Source organism: Macaca fascicularis, chromosome 15, assembly GCF_037993035.2.
Source record: "Macaca fascicularis isolate 582-1 chromosome 15, T2T-MFA8v1.1".
NCBI classification, from domain to species: Eukaryota; Metazoa; Chordata; class Mammalia; order Primates; family Cercopithecidae; genus Macaca; species Macaca fascicularis.
In genome coordinates, this window is record NC_088389.1 from 60,836,803 (window position 1) to 60,854,268 (window position 17,466).

Below are 17,466 nucleotides of genomic sequence, written 5' to 3' on the forward strand. Positions count from 1 at the left end.
GTAGCCTTTCTAGGTGCACTGTGACATCCCTCTTTCAACTCGCTCCTTTTCCGGGGTCCAGGGCTAAGGAGATGAACCAGTTCCCACCAACTCTGAGGACAATGCATGGCAAAGTTGGAAGGGGCTCATCTGGTCCAAGTCTTCCACTTTATAGAAAAAGAGACTGGAGCTGTAGAGAGTGAAAAGAAATGGACTTTGGAGTCAGCCAGACCTGGCCTCAATACCCAATTCCACTGCTTCCTATGAGTGACTTAATGTACTTGAGCCTCACTTAATATACTAGTTCCTCACCTGTGAACTAGGTTTGATGAACTTCCCACCCTTGCAGGGCTGCTGTGAGGAGTAAAGGAGAACACACCTCTCTGTGAATGCACACCTTGATGAACATGGGGTGCTCTACAAATGGAAGCATCATAAACAACAACAACTACCTTTTTATGCAAATGAGGAAGTGGAGCCCCAGAAGTGACAGAGGCTTGTTCAAGATCACACAGCAAGTTGACCATGGTGATAGGACTGAAACCCCCAAAAAAGGCCAACGGAGACTCACCTGCCCGTGGGGACACTGTGAAACTTGAAGAACGGTGACAGCAAACCTGCAGGAACAGAAACAGAGTTGGGGGTCCTGGGGTTCCCTCCCAGCACAGCCCCAGGAGCAGCCCCTATGAAAATGGCTCAGATCCCACCTACCCACGCCTACCTGTCCCCCTTGGGAGAGCTAATGCCCAGGCTTCCATGGACATCTCTCCTGGATGAGCCACCCTGCTTGTGCTAAAGTAGGCGCACACTAAATTCATTCATTCACCTGCCCTCATGGAGGACATAGTCTTAGAATCCATGATCGCAGAGCAGGAGGCCCTTAGAGAGTTTATCCTCCCTTCCCTCATCATTCAGGTGGGACCTGGAAGTCCAGGGTTGGCAAGGGATTTATCCAAAGTCACACACGGGCATGGGCAGACCCAGGTCTCCTGACTCCATGGCCAAGGCTCTTCCTACCTCTATGTGATCTGTTTGTAGACTGCTCCAAAGTCATGAGCCTTGACGCTTTACCCCACCCCCGCCCCCACATACATTCCTGGTTCTGTTCCAGCTTGGGCCGTACTCCCATGATGCCCAAGCTGCTGAGCGATTCCCACTACCCTGTTCTCTCCTGGGCAAATGTCTGTCAGAGGCTGATGAGATGATATTATGCCACATCTAACCCTGGATACCCTCCATTTAAATTTCTATAAGGCAGATCACTTACAAACTTTATGATTGTAGCCACTGGTATGTCAGTTGCTTGTAAGGCCCCTGCCTGTCATCTCTAAGTGGGAGAATCCCAGCCTCATAGAAAAATGCTGGATGGGGGAAAGAGCCCAGCAAAGGAGTTGGGAACAAGGAAATGAGTCTCCACAGCTGGAGAGTAGAATTGTTGGAGGCGTTTTCAGTCAACAACGGTTCTCTGGTGCCAGCTCTGTGCCAAGTCTGGTGCCCGGCACTGAGGGCACAGAGCTCAACATGAAGGTCAAGAAACTTCCATCTGGTGGGAGTGATTGTCCTCGAAGCAGGAGTGTACACTTATCCCTAGACATGACCCACAGAGGGAATGGGGACATATAGACAAAGAGGCCAGAACACCTGGTTCACACAAGTCTGTCTTGTTCACCAGTGTATTTCCTGGCTCGTAGCAGGGATGTAATGGTTGTTGAATGAATAAGTGGATGGATGAAAGAATGCAGGAGTCTTGTATGGCTGGAGGTGTGTGCTAGACACTGTTGGGGGATGGAGGGAAAAGGAGAGGCCAGACTGTGATGGCCCTGAATGCCCAGCTAAGGCACGGGAACTTCCTCCAAGGCTCCTGAGAGAAGCCATGGCAGCATTGATGAGAAGCCTTGAAAAGGGCTCCTGAGTCTTCCAGTGGGGCCCCCAGCAGCTAACAGAAATGAGTTTTCCTCAGGAATGGAAAACCAAATACCATCGTCTTACTTCTAAGTAGGAGCTAAGCTGTGGGTGCGCAAAGGCATACAGAGTGGTATCATGGACTCTGGAGACTCAGAAGCGGGAAGAGTGGGAGCAGGGAGAAGGATAAAAAGCCACAGATCAGGTATAGTGTCCTCTACTAGGCTGACGGGTGCACTAAAATCTCAGACTTCACCATGATACAATTCATCCTCGTAATCAAAAACCACTTGTACCCCAAAAGCTATTGAAATAGAAATAAATAAAATAAAATTATAATTTATTTGGAAAAAAAAAAGAAATGAGTTTTCCTAAATCCCTGACTTCTAGAAACATTCTAATCACAAGTAGCCTTGTGTGAAGCAGATAGAATGCCAGCCTGGCCTTCTGAAGCCTCCAATGCAGTCCCCACAATGGGAACTTGGACAAGTCACTCCTGCCCTCCCTGGGCCTCAGTTCTGGGCAAAGGTGTCCCCCAAGAGGAGCTCTCAGATTACCTCCAGCCCTGTGCCCAGAGTTCAGTCACACACAAGAAGTCGGGGGAGTGGGGGCAGGCAGAGACCATCTTACCAGATCAGAGAGTAGCAGAAGCCCAGGATGGAGCTGACCAGCTGGAACTCCGACGAGAGGCAGGCAAAGAAGGGGAAGTGGGACAGGCCGACTTCAATGCCTCCAATCAGAAGCTCAAAGGCTGGGAAGACAGGGCCAGAGATGCTGTGAGCTTCTCTTACCACTGGGTTCAGGGGAGTCCCAGGGAAGCTGTGGTACCTCAAGCTGACCCCCAGTCAGGAACGGCCCCAGCTTAGGGCCAACAGGAATGACTTTCATTCGTTCATACAACAGGCCCTTCCTGGTCCCTATTTGGAGCCAGGCACTGGGCTTACTATTGACATGAAGGAAAATTGGTCCCTGTACTTGGTAAGCTCACAGTGTGATAGATGCAGACAGACTACATAAACAAACAGACAAATGAACAATCAAAAATAGTGACTGCAAGTGCACCAGACTCAGAGAGAGGGGCTATGGTATGTGCAAAGCTGCTTGTTAATTACAGCACACTTTACATATAAGGGAACAGTCACGTTAATCCTGCCACTAACTAGCTCTGAGATGGACTAACAGCATCCAGTATAATCTAATCATGCATGATGATTAGATACTTTCAAAGTGTCTACTCTGAGCTGACTCCTGGGCCAGGAACTCGGGACAGGAGGAATGGACAAGGTTCTTGCTTTGAGATGCTGACAGTCCAACAGGGGAGACAGGTGGGAAAGTCAGTGGCATGAAATGACCTCTAAGGTAGGGACATTCAGCCTACTGCGAGGACACAAAAGATGAAGCCACTGACCTTACTTGGGGTATCAGGGAAGGCTTCCTGGAGGCAATGCAACATAAGCAGGAGACTGTACAATGGAGAGAAGTAGGGAAGGAAGGACATCAAAGGATGGGAGATAATTGGCTGGTCGGTACATACGTGAATGTGAGTGCTGGAGGGCTGGCGGGAAAGATCAATACAAAAACAATAATTGCGGTGAGGATAGCAGTTGCAGCAGCAAAACATTCTAATCTCCCTGAATTCTCCCCATAGAATCAGAGCAGCTAGAAAGACAAAACTAAAGACTCACAGACAACATCTGCAACAAATCTAGGCGACAAGACCCATTTGATGTCAATGTCTGAGTAAGAGGAAGTAGAAGAAAGGCAACAGGGGTTCTGAAGGCCCAAGAGCTGAAGAACTCAAAATGTGCAGCAGATACTAACGAGAAAATGCAGCTGAAGGCCACGATTCATAGGTGAGTGTAAGTAGACCTTAGTAGGATCTGAAGATGCTGGAGTTGTCTGAACCCCAGGAAATTCCTATACTAATAACCTAAGGCCCCTCCCAGGACAAAGCCCTTTACTGAGCATAAATTGATGGCAGTGGAATCCAAAATGAGGAGTAGCTGGGAAATAAGGTGTGTGGACAAGGGTGGAAAAGACAGGCAGACTCAGAAAGTATGAGGAGATGGATGGATAGATAGATAGATAGGTATGTAGTAGATGGATGATAGTAGATGGATGGATGATAGATATTAGGTAGATGATAGATAACTAATAATGATAATGAGATAGATAGATAGATACATAGATAGATAGATAAAGACAGAGATATAGTCACATTGTGAAAACAAAAAAGGAAACTCTAAAGCCATAAAACAAGAAATAATGTCTGACCCAGCCTTCCTTTTTGAATTTATAAGAAAACTTATTTCACTTAAAAATGAGGCACAGATGGGTACCTGTAGTCCCAGTTATCGGGGGACTGAGGCAGGAAAATCGCTTGAACCTGGGAGGCAGAGGTTGCAGTGAGCTGAGATCATGCCACTGCGCTCCAGCCTGGGCAACAGAGTAACACTCCATTTCAAAAAAAAAAAATTCAAAGTTATTATTTAAAAAAAGGATAAGGAGCAGAAAAATATCACCAGAGATCACAAAACCACTCCAGAAAGAGGCCTGTAAGACAGATGGAAACTGTAATCTAATATTTCAATATAAGCTAAAAAAATTAAGAAAATGATAGCATCTATGAACAAATAATCTATAAATCAGAATTTGAAAAACTAAAAAAGGAAGTGATTAAAGAAAAGAAAGATTTGATGACAGGTTAGATAACTCAGGAAAAAAATTAGAAATACAAGAAAAAAATCATTTTAGAAATGAAGACCAAAGTAAAACAAACAGAAAATTGGTATCCTGAATATATGAAGAGCACATGAAAATAAAACACACACTATATTTACACTTCCCCCTGAAACAAAAACCAGACAAAATATATAAAACAACTGCTTTCAAGACACTGGACTTCAGGCAGCAGAGGACAATGATCACTGAAGGACAGGAAACAAACAAGGTGAGCCCCACAGTTTCCCTACCTTAATGCAGAATGCAGTACAGGCAGGGGAAACCCAGGCAGAGCCCTGCAGTTTGCCTGAGTTGAGGAGACAGAACTGAGACTCTGGGAAGACAAAGACAGCTAGAATTCGCAGGAGATAGTACTGGAGAGGAGGGAGCTGCACAAAGAGAGAGTTCTGGGAGACAGATATCTGTAGATGGTTCCCCTGAGTCTTCAGCTGAGTGCTGACCAGCAGGGTTGTGTAGGAAAGAACCACTTGAAAAGATTAGAGGTAAACATGTCTGCAAGTCACACAGCGCCAGGATAGTGCCTGTTCTCACCAGCCAGACTGAAAAACTTCATGACACCAAAAGCACAAGCAAAATTTGGACTTCCTCAAAATTTAAAACTTTTATGTATTAAAGGACATTATCAAGAAAGTGAAAAGAAAACTTACAGAATAAGAAAGCATTTGCAAATCATATATCAGATAAGGATTTGATATACAGAATATATAAAAAACTACAATTCAACATCAAAAAGATAAACAACTCAGTAAAAAGATGGCCAGGACTTGAATAGACAAGTCCCCAGACAAGATATACAAATGACCAATAAGCACATAAAAAGATGCTCAGCATCACTAGTCATTAGGGAAATGAATCAAGACAATAATGAGATGCTATGCACACCTATTAGGATGGTTATAATCAACACACACACACACACAGAGAGAGAGAGAGAAATAAAACAGTAAGTGTTGGCTAGGATGTGGTGAAATTGGAACACTTGCACATTGCTAGCAAAAATATAAAATGGTGCAGCCATGGTGAAAAGCAGTGTGCCAATTCCTCAAAAAGGTAAGCACAGATTTGACTTAGCAAGTGACCCAGCAATTCCATTCTCAGGTATATAACCAAAAGAATTTAAAATGGGGACACAGATACCTGTGTATCAATGTTCACTACAACATTATTAACAATAGCCAAAAGATGAAAACAACCCAAATGCTCATCAACAGATAAATGGATTATTAGCCATAGTATAATGCAGTATATCAGCCGTAAAAAGGAATGAGGTTCTGATCCATGCTACAACATGAATGATTCTTGAAAATATTATGCTAAGTGAAAGAAAGCCAGGCACAAAGTACGAACATTACAAGAAATGTCTCAAAGAGGCAAATTCACAGAGATAGAAAGTATATTAGAGCTTATCAGGGTGATATGGTTTGGCTGTGTCCCCACCCAAATCTCATCTTGAATTGTAGTTCCCATAGTTACCATGTGTGGTGGAGGAATCCAGTGGAAGGTAACTGAATCATGGGAGGGCGATTTTCCCCCATACTATTCTCACTACAGTGAGTAAGTTCTCACGAGATCTGACAGTTTTATAAAGGGCCTCCCCCTTTGCTTGGCTCTCATTCTCTCTCCTGCCACCATGTGAAGAAGGACATGTTTGCGGTTTGCTTCGCCTTCTGCCATGATTGTAAGTGTCCTGAGGCTTCCCCAGCCCTGCAGAACTGTGAGTCAATTAAACCTCTTTCCTTTACAAATTACCCAGTCTCAGGTATTTCTTTATAGCAGCATGAGAATGTACTACTACACCAGGGTCTGAGGAGAAGAGGAAAGAGGAGTTATTGCTTAATAATGTTTGGAGTGAGGAAAGGTTTTGAAAATAGATATTTGGAATGGTTGCACAAAATTGTGATTGTAATTAATGCCACTGGGTTGTATACTTAAAAATGATTGAAATGAAAAATTTATGTTATATATATTTTACTACAATTTTTTTAAAGGAACAGAGCATCAATTATGCAACAACTCCAATGCCCTAAAATTGTAGTCCTCAGGAGGGAAAAAGAGAGAAAAAATATTTAAAGAAGGCCGGGCGCGGTGGCTCAAGCCTGTAATCCCAGCACTTTGGGAGGCCGAGACAGGTGGATCACGAGGTCAGGAGATCGAGACCATCCTGGCTAACACGGTGAAACCCCGTCTCTACTAAAAAATACAAAAAACTAGCCGGGCGTGGTGGCGGGCGCCTGTAGTCCCAGCTACTCGGAGGCTGAGGCAGGAGAATGGCGTGAACCTGGGAGGCGGAGCTTGCAGTGAGCTGAGATCCGGCCACTGCACTCCAGCCTGGGCGACAGAGCGAGACTCCGTCTCAAAAAAAAAAAAAAAAAAAAAGAAATAATGGCCAAAATTTCTCCTCCCTTCCTTTCTTTTCTTTTCTTTCTCTGTCTCTCTTTTTCTTTCTACTTCTTCCCTCCTTCCTTCCTTCCCTCCCTCCCTCCCTCCCTCCTTCCTTCCTTCCTTCCTTTCCTCCTTCCTTTTTTTTTTTTTTTTTTTAGACACAGACTTGCTCTGTCACCCAGGCTGGAGTGCAGTGGTGCACTCTGGGCTCACTGCAACCTCTGCCTCCTGGGTTCAAGTGATTCTCCTGCCTCAGCCTCCCAAGAAGCTGGAACTACAGGTGCATGCCACCACAGCTGGCTAATTTTTTTGTATTTTTAGTAGAGACGGCATTTCACCATGTTGGCCACGCTGGTCTTGAACTCCTAACCTCAAGTGATCCACCCACCTCAGCCTCCCAAAGTGCTGGGATTACAGAAGGAAGGTCACTCAGACTGGCCTTCCTTCCTTCCTACAGGGTCTTGCTCTGTAGCCCAGGCTGGAATGCAGTGGCACAATCATGGCTCACTGCAGCTTTGACAATCCAGGCTCAGGTGCTCCTCCTGCCTCAGCTTTCCAAGTAGCGGGGAATACAGGCATGTGCCACCATGCCCAGCTAATTTTATTTTTATTATTCTAGAGATGAGATCTCACTATGTTGCCCAGGCTGGTCCCAAAACTCTGGGCTCAAGAATCCTCCTGCCTCAGCCTCCCAAAGTGCTGGGATTATAGCCAGGAGCCGCCTCACCATGCCCAAAATTTTTCTAAATTTGAGGAAAATCAAAATGCAGAGATCAACAAACCCCAATCATGAGAAACATCAAGAAAATTAGACACATAGTAATATAATTGTTCAAAATCGGTGTTTTTTAGAAAACAAGCTTTCTCACTAATATGAGGAACAAGAGAAGGATGCTTGGTCGGATCACTTGTACTGAGCATTGTATTGGAAATTTCACCCTCTGCAATTAAGAAAAACAATAACAATAAAATAAAAGACCTTTATATTGGAAAAGAATGAATAAAACTACTGCTTTTACTCACAGATAATATGATGTAGTATGTACAAAATACTATACAATCTACAGAAAAAAAGCTACTGGAACTACTAAGTAGGTTTAGCAAGGTTGTAGAATATAAGATCAACATACAAAAATCAATTTCTATATATTAGCAATGAACAATAAAAAATATAAAACAGATATAAATCTGACAGAAGATGTGAAAGATCTATTCACTGAAAACTACAAAACATTGCTGAGAGAAAGTAATGAACTCTAAATAAAAGGCGATATATATTGTGTTTATGGGTCAGAAGACTCATGATTGTTAAAATAAGTTTTCCCAAAATGGATCTAAAGATGTGCAAATGATGTAATCCCAATTTCAGCATTATTTGTATAAATTGACAAATTTATTCTAAAATTCATGTAGAAATGCAAAGAATCTAGAATAGCAAAAACAACTTTGAAATAAAAATGTATCTGAAGAACTAATACCACCTGATTTCAAGACTTATTATAAATCTGTAATAATGAAGACAGTATGGTATTGGTGCAAAGATAGACAAATAGATCAATAGGAGAAAATAGAGAGTCTGAGAATAGACCCATACATATGTGACCAATTGCTTTTCAACAAAGGTGCAAAGGCATATCAGTGGACCAAGGACAGACTTTTGTAGCAAATAGTGCTAGAATACTTTTTATTTGGCAATCCAAATGCAAAAAATAAAAACTTCAATCCACACCTCCTCCTATACACTATATGCAAAAAAAAAAAAAAAAAAAAAATTAGCTCAAAATGTATTACAGACCTCAAAGCAAAATTTGAGGCTATAAAACTCTGGAAAAAATATAGGAGAATATCTACATGATCTTATGTTAGGAAAAATATTTCTTATATGACACCATAAGCATGAGCCACAAAAGAAAAAAAAAATGAGTCAATTGGATTTCATCAAAAGTAATGTCAGCTCCTCAAAGGAGTTTGTTAGGAGGAAGAAAATTCGAGCCACAGATTGGGAGAAAATATTTGCAATTCATATATGTGTATGATAATGGTCTCATACCCAAAATATATTTTTAAAACTCTCAAAACTCACTAAAAAGAAAGCAAAAAACCCAATTTTTGAAAATAGGCAAATGATTTGAATAGAAGCTTCATCAAAGGAGGTATAGAAATAGCAAACAAGCACATAAAAATATGCTCAACAGCATTAGTTGCTATAAAAATGCAAATTAAAACCACAATAAGAAACCACTATACACTCCTTAGAAAATTTAAAATTTAAAAAATTAAATTTTTTTAATTTAGAAACTAAAATTTAATTTAGACTGTACCAGTGTTGGAGAAACTGGAACTCTCATACTGATGGGGATAATCTAAAGTGGTACAATCACTTTGGAAAGCAGTTTGACAGTTTCTTTAAAAGTATGATCTACTATATGATCTACGTAATTCAGCCTTTAAAAGTATGATCTACTTTATGGCCTGTGTAATCCAAACATTCTACTCATAGATATTTACTCAAGGAAAATTGAAGCATGGGTGTATGAAAAGACTTGTACACAAACGTTCACAGCAGTTTTATTTGCAATGGCCAAAAGTGGAAATAAATCAGATATTACTCAAGAAGTGAATGGATAAACAAACTGTAGTCAATTTATACAGTGGAATACTACTCAGCAAGAAAAAAGGATAAATTACTAACACATGTTACATGTGTATGAATCTCAAAATAGCTATGCTGACTGAAAGAAGCCAGACCAAAGAAAAGTACATTCTGTATGATTCCATTTATACAAAATTCTGGAAAATGCAAACTAAGTAGATTAGTGGTTGCTTGTAAATGAGGGCAGTGACATAAGAGGGGACGAAAGGGGAGATTACAAAGGGGAATGAGAAAATCTCTGGGATTCCTTATCCTGATTGTGGTGATGGTTTCATTGATGTAAACATTTGCCAAAACTTCTCAAACTGTGTACTTCTAAGAGGTGTGTAATGACATATTATTTTGGTTTTCATTTGCATTTTCTTAAAGACTAATGACCTGTTAGTAGGCATTTGATCATATAGGCTTGGAGCCCATGAGAGGAAACTGTACTGGACAGAGAGGTTTGAGAATGATTGTATAAAGGAAAAGTGAACTTGTAGCTTAGAGTTACACTCTTTCAGAGGGAGCATGAGGCATGGGGAAAGATGACACCTCAGACTAATGGCCAAAAACATAAGCATTGTAATTTGAGGAGGAATAGGGCTCATCAATATCAAGAAGGCAGCCATGGTTATGACACAGGAGAGCTTTTGGCAGGTAGGTGAGGAAGAACATACTTCCTAAGACTTGATACATCATATCTAAAGGACCTCTGAATGTAACTGGGGGAAAGCCCCACAAAGAAGCTTCGAAGATTTGTGGGCTAGGTGTTGACCTTGGGCAAGTAACAGGCTGGCAAGAACATGACCATTCACAGAGTTTATCCCCTAATCCCAGAGAGCGTGGGCCATGTGGTCTCTGAGAGCAAGAATTTCCATGATGTAGTTTCCAGCAGGTGTGAGGCAGCCCTAGTACCTTGGGCCCACTGCGGGATCTGCAGGGGCTGGTAGCCTTCTGAGAACAAAAACATGACCTTATTAGCTGTGGCCCCAAAGGCGATTCCATAGGACCATCGGTTACTGAAAGTGCCCACGAAGTCCAGAGGCCTGCAAACAACAGAAACAGTTTGTGAGGTCAGAAGGTGGCTCTGAGACATTCCCACAGATCATTGCCAAAGTAGTGATCCCACCCTGAGGAGGGATTATTGAATAGTCAGCTGCTCAATGCAACTGACATTTCATGGGGCCCACTGTGCCAGGCCTAGGGGTAAGCATGAGTTCAGGGTACTGAAGTAAGGAGGACAAAACTCTTCCTCTGGAGGAGCTCCAAGACAAGCAGGAGATACAAGCAAGGACACCAGAAGCCTTGAAAGCAAAATGGGATGAGTTTCATCTATAAGAGACACAGACAGAATGACTCAAGGACCAAAACAAGATGTATGTCTGAGAGATTTGGGGAAGCCTGCCCTCATACAGCCACATTCTATGAGAATTCTTCCTTCTAATATCCCCGATGAGGGTCTAGGTATTGTTTGCTATGTCTGTGCTTGAAGAAGTAAATAATAGGCACCCTAAAATATGTCACTCTGGCATATCAGCTATTTTGAGTTAAAGACGTTTAAAAAACAGCAGGTACAAGAAGATCACTTTGACCCTCATGCTATTTCTTAAGAACAGGAGATGAAATTTCTATGCAAAAAATGCTCTCCCTATACAGAAAGAAAATAACATTCTTATCATCAGGGACAGGAAGTTGAGGCCAAGAGAATTTGGTACAGACTTTATTTAAATAACTCTTGTCTTCTAGTCTCCCCGCACAACTTAGTTACTTTTTCACAACTTAACTATCCTTTGTCTAATTCCATGTGTACGTATTCAACTCTAACTGTATGTTTGGGTCTTCACTTCACCATAAGTGCTCCTGTGTCACATAAAACTTACATTAAATAAATGTGTATACTTTTCTCCTATTGTCTTATGTCAATTTAATTATCAGGCCCAGCTGAAAATATTAAGAGAGATAATTTTGCCTCCCCTACATAATCATGCCTTCCTAGCCACAGTTGACTAGACTGTGGGCCTGTCTTTGGATGGACTGATCAGATGTCTGATCTTACATTTTGAATCTGTGACCCTAAGGACATGAACAAGTTAGCTGTTAAAGTACTTGTCTGGAAAGTCATAAAAAGCTGGGATCACAGCCAATGCCAGGGGATAGCCAAGGTTACAGGGAAGCAGAGATTCTAAGTCAGAGGGGAAAATGGCAGAATGATGCTGAGGAGGCACCAGTGACACAGAGGGGCAGAAAGAGAGAGAGAAAAATCAGTCTCCCACAGATTCCCATCTCAAGAGATCCAGTTCCCATGAGGCCTGTTCTATTGGTTTATGTGAGACCTCTAACTTTGTTAAAAAAAAAAAAAAAGAAAAGAAAAAGAAAAAAAGAAATCCTTTGTCACCAGGTACAGTGGCTCACATCTGCAATCCCAGCACTTTGGGAGGCCAAGATAGGCGAATTGCTTGAACCCAGAAGCTTGAGACCAGACTGGGCAACATGAAACAACAAGAAATCCTGTTTCTACAAAACACAAAAATTAGCCGGGTGTTGTGGTGCCCACCTGTAGTCCCAGGTACTCGGGAGGCTAAGCTGGGAGGATGGCCTGGGCCCAAGAGGTTGAGGCTGCAGTGAGCCAAAATTATGTCATTATACTCCAAGCTGGCTGACAGAGCTAGACCCCGTCTCAAAAAAAAAAACAAATAAATAAATAAAAAATTAAAAAATCCTTTCTCTTCCTTTAATGTAAACAAGCTTGAGTGAATATCTGTTTCTTCTAACCAAGACAGCTTTGTAAAGGTCAGAGGAAACAGTTGCATTTGGGGGAAGAAAAAGGTCTCTTTGAATGAAAAGGGCCATTTAAATGGGCCTTAATGAAAACTCAGGAGGGAAGGGAGAGCCAGGCACTGCAGGCAGGGAGTCCCATTGGCTCACTCACTCACCCTCACCTTTAAGGCTCAGCAGAAGGAGCACACCTTCCAGGAAACCTCCCTGTTCACCCACCGCCAGTGAGGCTACCCCATCTGTGTCCCCTCAGCATTAAGTTCATGTCCCTGTTCAGCATACCTCTGTTACCCAGGCTGGAGTATAATGGTGTAATTTTGGCTCACTGCAGCCTCAACCTCCTGAGCTCAAGCGATCCTCCCACCTTAGCCTCCCAAGTACCTGGGACTACAGGTAGGCGCCACCACACCAGAGCCTTTTGAGACAGGGTCTATGTCTGTCATATTATTTCCTCTCTGACTTAGAATTTCTGCTTCCCTGTAACTGTGGCTCTCCACTTGTTTAGTAAACTATAAACCCCTTTGGGGTGGGGACCTAGCACTGGACCTTGGAAAGAGTAGGCGCTTAGTGCAGGTTTGTGGATGTGCATTTTGTTTAATTGAATCAAATTGTAATCAAGATCCCAGCTATAGTACTTAAGAGCTATGTGAGACTCAGTTTCCTCATCTTTAAAACCGAGATAGAATACCCTACTCTGCCCCTATCACAGTCATTGTGGACAGCAAATGACGAACTGCTTTATCATCTGCAGAGTGTCACACACATGTGAGGGGTTATTGCTCAGAGAAGATAGTGGGCCAAAATTATCAGACAAGCAGGGGTTTAGATGGGAAAGCAGCCAGGGAGCAAGTCAATTGTGTCATTATCAATGTAATTCAAAGCAGTTGAATGTAACTGCTATGGACCTCCTACTTTTTATAAAGTCCTGTGCCAGGCCCTACATGTTAAATGCCTAGGGCAGAACTGAAGGTCTTTATCCACCAATTCAGTCTCTTTCTATGCCTCAACCCATGGGTCTCAGACCTGGCAGCTTGGAAAGTGTGGACTGCCCCAATGGGTGGTATCCAGAATGAATCTTTCACCTGCAGCTCAGGTCACCCCTTGCCTCAGTTCTGACATCTGTGCTTTCTCGCTCTTCTCCAGAGCCCTTGGCTGAGACCTCAGCATGTCCACAGCTTGAGCCTACTCAAGTTATAACACTGGAGGGATTCAAAAGAATATAAGGCTGATCTGGGCTAAAGCTCTTGTCACTTGTTAGCTGCGTGGCCGTGGGTAGGTCACTTAACCTCTCTGAGCTTGAGTTTTCTCATTCCTTGCATGAGGATAACAACTTCTACCATGCTAGATTGGCAAGAAGATTTGTTAGAATAATGTAGGCAAAGCAAATGGTTCAGTGCTTGGGTCACAGACGGTGTGCAATAAATGTTAACTGCATGATGATGAAGATGATGACAAGAAGTGATGAAACAGAGATACGAACAATCAGAACTCAAGGAAGAATGTGATATGAGCTGCAGAGACTCAAAATGGCAGAGCTAGAAAAGCTCTGAAAGCTCTCCTGGTGCATGACCCATGGTGCCATCCTAACAAGAAGCTTTGCTGTCTCCAGTCACAGGGAGCTCTCTCCTTCCTGCCTCCTGAGGTAGCCATAGTCTCAAGTGTGGGAAGGTCTTTTCCATAGTAGGCTGAGTCTCTGTGAGATGATTTAAGCATCTTTGAGCAGCCCTGGGTGCTGATAGCTGCAAAGGCTTGGAAACTAATTCTGAACTCCGAGAGCTTTGGTTGGGTTGGGGCATGGAGAGGCAGGGCTGTGCACAGTGGGATAGAGGTGGAGGAGAGGTCCTGGTAGCTATCTGACTTCATAATTGGCATTGGCTCCAACCACAGGGTACCCTAAGCTGTAGGGGTTGACTGAACTCACATGATAATGCCAAAGCGGTTCCCCAGCAGGTAAGAGGTATCATCTCTCTGTCTACGATGCTCTCGTCTTTGGAGGAAGGACAAGATCAAAATGATGAAGAGCTGTAAGAAGAGAAGATGAGAGTTAGTGGGCATGTTCATCCTCAGCATGGCCTCTGAGCCCTCCCTGAAAACAAATGTGTGGGTTAGCAGAGTGCATAGAACATTAGTGACACCTCAAACTCCAGAGCCAGTGGGCTGACTGCATGTATCCTTGAGCTACCAGAATGTTCTGTACTGAGTTTTCCTTTTTGTTGCCCTGAACAGATGTAGGTTCAAATCTGGTCTCTCTCACATCCTAGTTGAGAGGGAGATTTAACTTTCCTGTACCTCAGTTTCCTCATCTGTCAAAAGGCAGTAATAACTACCAGGTTGCAAAGCCTTCTTTGCTCCTTTTCTGTGGATTCAGTCATGTTCTCACAAACGTGATGCTCTTTCTCTCTCCTGCCTTTATCAGAAACTTCTTGAGAATTGTCTACACTTGTGTCTCCATTCCCTTACCTCTCACTGGCTCCTCAACCCCGAACCTGGCTTCTACCCTCATCACTCTGCTAAAACAGCTATGGCCAAAGTCATTGATGATCGTTTTGTGGCTTGGTCCCATGTATACTTGAAGTCCAAATCTAGCTTGAACTCTCAGCAGCATTCTACAGTGTTGATCATTCCCTCCTCTTTGAGTACTCTTTTCCCTAGGCCTTCACCAGCCATGCTTTCTTGATTTTTCCCCACTATTTCTCAGCATCGTCTGCTGGATCACTCTTTACCCCAGCCCTTGCTCCAGAGTTCCTTATAGCTCAGTCCAAGGGCTACTCATCTTACCTGATCTTCTCTGGTGATCTCATTTATGTCGCCCAGGCCGGTCTCAAAGTCCTGACCTCAAGTGATCCTCCCACCGTGGCCTCCCAAAGCACTGGGATTACAGGGTGAGCCATTGTGCCTAGCCTCATGTCCTTGTTTTAATGACAATAAATACCCAGAAGACTTAAATTTGAATCTCCAGCACCGACTTTGTCCATGAGCTCCAAAACTATTTAACCAACTACACAGTTGATATTTCTTTTTAATGTATTGAAAGCTTCTCAAAGCTTTTATCAAGAGCTTCAGTATGCGTCTTTTTTTTTGAGACAGGGTCTCACTTCGTCACCCAGGCTGGAGTGCAGTAGCACAATCACGGCTGACTGCAGCCTCAAACTCCCAGGCTCAGCTGATCCTCCCACCTCAGCCTCCTAAGCAGCTGGGACCACAGGCACGTGCCATCACCCACAGCTAATTTTTGTAGAGATGAGGTTTTGCCATGTTGCCCATCCTGTTCTCAAACTCCTAGACACAAGTGATCTGCCTGCCTCGGCCTCCCAAAGTGCTGGGATTACAGGCATGAGCCGCTGTGCCTGGCCAAGTATGTCTTATATCTGCCTCAAACCTGGATCTCTTCTAATGTTCCTTAATGAGTAAATGGCAGCTAACATCATCCTTTCAGTTGCGCAAGTTAGAAACCTAAGTCATCCTCAACCTCCCCCTCTCCCTAACCTTCCTATCAAGCCCATTACAATTCCTATTGTTTTCACCTCCTGAACTTCTGGAGTTGACATCATCATCTAGGATGTGATAAAATCACGTCTCACCTGGATCCCCGCAAGTCTCCCAATTGGTCTTCCTGCCTCATCTCTTCCCCACCTCCAACTCGATCTCCACATTGCAACCAGAGAGATCATTTAAAAACATAAATCTGATCACGCCACCTTCATGCTGGAAACACTTCCGTTATTTCCTACTGTACTTAGAATGAAGGCAAAACTTAACACAGAGCCCCATAGTGCTCTGCCTGGCCTGTCCCACCCACCTCCCCAGACCTCTCTGCCTCAATTCTTCACCCCAGCCATGGCTGAACTTCTCAGCTCTTCCCACTCTGCCTTCTCCCTCCATCCCCAGAGCCTCTACATGTGCTCTCCCCTTCTGTCTGCGATATCCTTAACTGTATCTTCCAACTGACCTCAGAGCCATCATTACTTCATTGGAAAAGCCTGTTTGACTCTCCTAAAAGTCCAGAGGCCTGATTCTTGGGCCCGCAAAGCCTTCTTCTGCCATATTTTTGGTACACAGTATAAGAAATTTTAGAAGGAAACTCAGCTGATCTCTCTCCTCTGACCTATTCAGGTCTCTTTGGGAGTCTGCGTTTGGCAGCAGCCTAGCTGCCCTTTCCTGTCCTCCTCATTCTTCCCCTGCCTTTACTTACTGATGGGATGAGGGAGTAATGAAGGAAGAGCTCCATGTCCACCGAGCTGGTACAGGTGCCATTTAACTGCCTGGTCCTGCAAAATGGCCAAAAACATCACATACATATCATCAGTCATTGCTGTTGTCATTCATCCTTTAGCCTTGAACATCACTGTCAAGAAGTTTGGCCTAAGACCATCCGCTAAGACCATCTGATCTTTTTAAACTTCACTTTCTCAGAGCCAAGGCTGCTCACCTGTAGTGTGTCTTCCCTAAGTGGAATAATCTTTCGTATTTTTTTCTCCAGCTTGATTATTCACCAACTTCTCTGCTAACTGGAACTAAGTCCTTCATTTAGGGGCAGAATTCAGTTCTGTGGGGCTCAAAGCTTATAAAACTTTGGCATGCTTTTAAAGTAATACTATAAAATGTCTTACTTTTTCATATTTTAAGGGAGACATATGACCATGTAAACACCTAATCAGGGTTCTTCCCACTCTCCCAGAGCCTTGGAAGGGTGCTGTGTGAGTGAGGGGCCCTGAGACTAAAGCATCCTTCACAAGAAATTAGCATTGGTCAAGGTCAAGAAACATCAGCTCACACCTGAGCCACTGCTGGGCTGTTGGGCCAGGAGAGAGACTACTGGACTACAGGCTGCAGACTCTGTTCTCTCCAGCCCCCATTATCTGTGGGACAGGACTGTCATTGTCTCATGTCTAAAACATATGGCAGTAGTGTTATGGCTTCTCTTCAAAGAGATGCCTCTTTCTGGGACTCCCACCACACTTTGTTCTTTCTGCTCTGATCTCCACAAAGCCACCACAGCACACTCTATCATGTATGTCCACATTTTTGCTCATGCTTTTCCCAGCTCCTAC

At 43.4% G+C, this 17,466-nt stretch overlaps 1 protein-coding gene across 8 annotated transcripts in view; it reads right to left on the reverse strand.

Moving 5' to 3' along the window:
• The window catches only part of LOC102130668 (stimulated by retinoic acid gene 6 protein-like), an 80,272-nt gene that overhangs the window by 31,991 nt on the left and 30,815 nt on the right, over nucleotides 1-17,466 (reverse strand). For 7 of the 8 annotated variants that reach the window (XM_065530311.1, XM_045373494.3, XM_074017035.1 and 4 more), the window contains 5 exons: nucleotides 16,608-16,683; nucleotides 14,337-14,437; nucleotides 10,556-10,686; nucleotides 2,512-2,632; nucleotides 551-596 (listed from right to left, as the gene is read on the reverse strand). In XM_065530311.1, the coding sequence (XP_065386383.1) occupies nucleotides 551-596; nucleotides 2,512-2,632; nucleotides 10,556-10,686; nucleotides 14,337-14,437; nucleotides 16,608-16,683 (475 nt within the window). Of the gene's footprint in view, nucleotides 1-550; nucleotides 597-2,511; nucleotides 2,633-3,289; nucleotides 3,437-10,555; nucleotides 10,687-14,336; nucleotides 14,438-16,607; nucleotides 16,684-17,466 lie in introns of those variants that run through there. The other variant, XM_074017037.1, reaches the window with a different exon arrangement.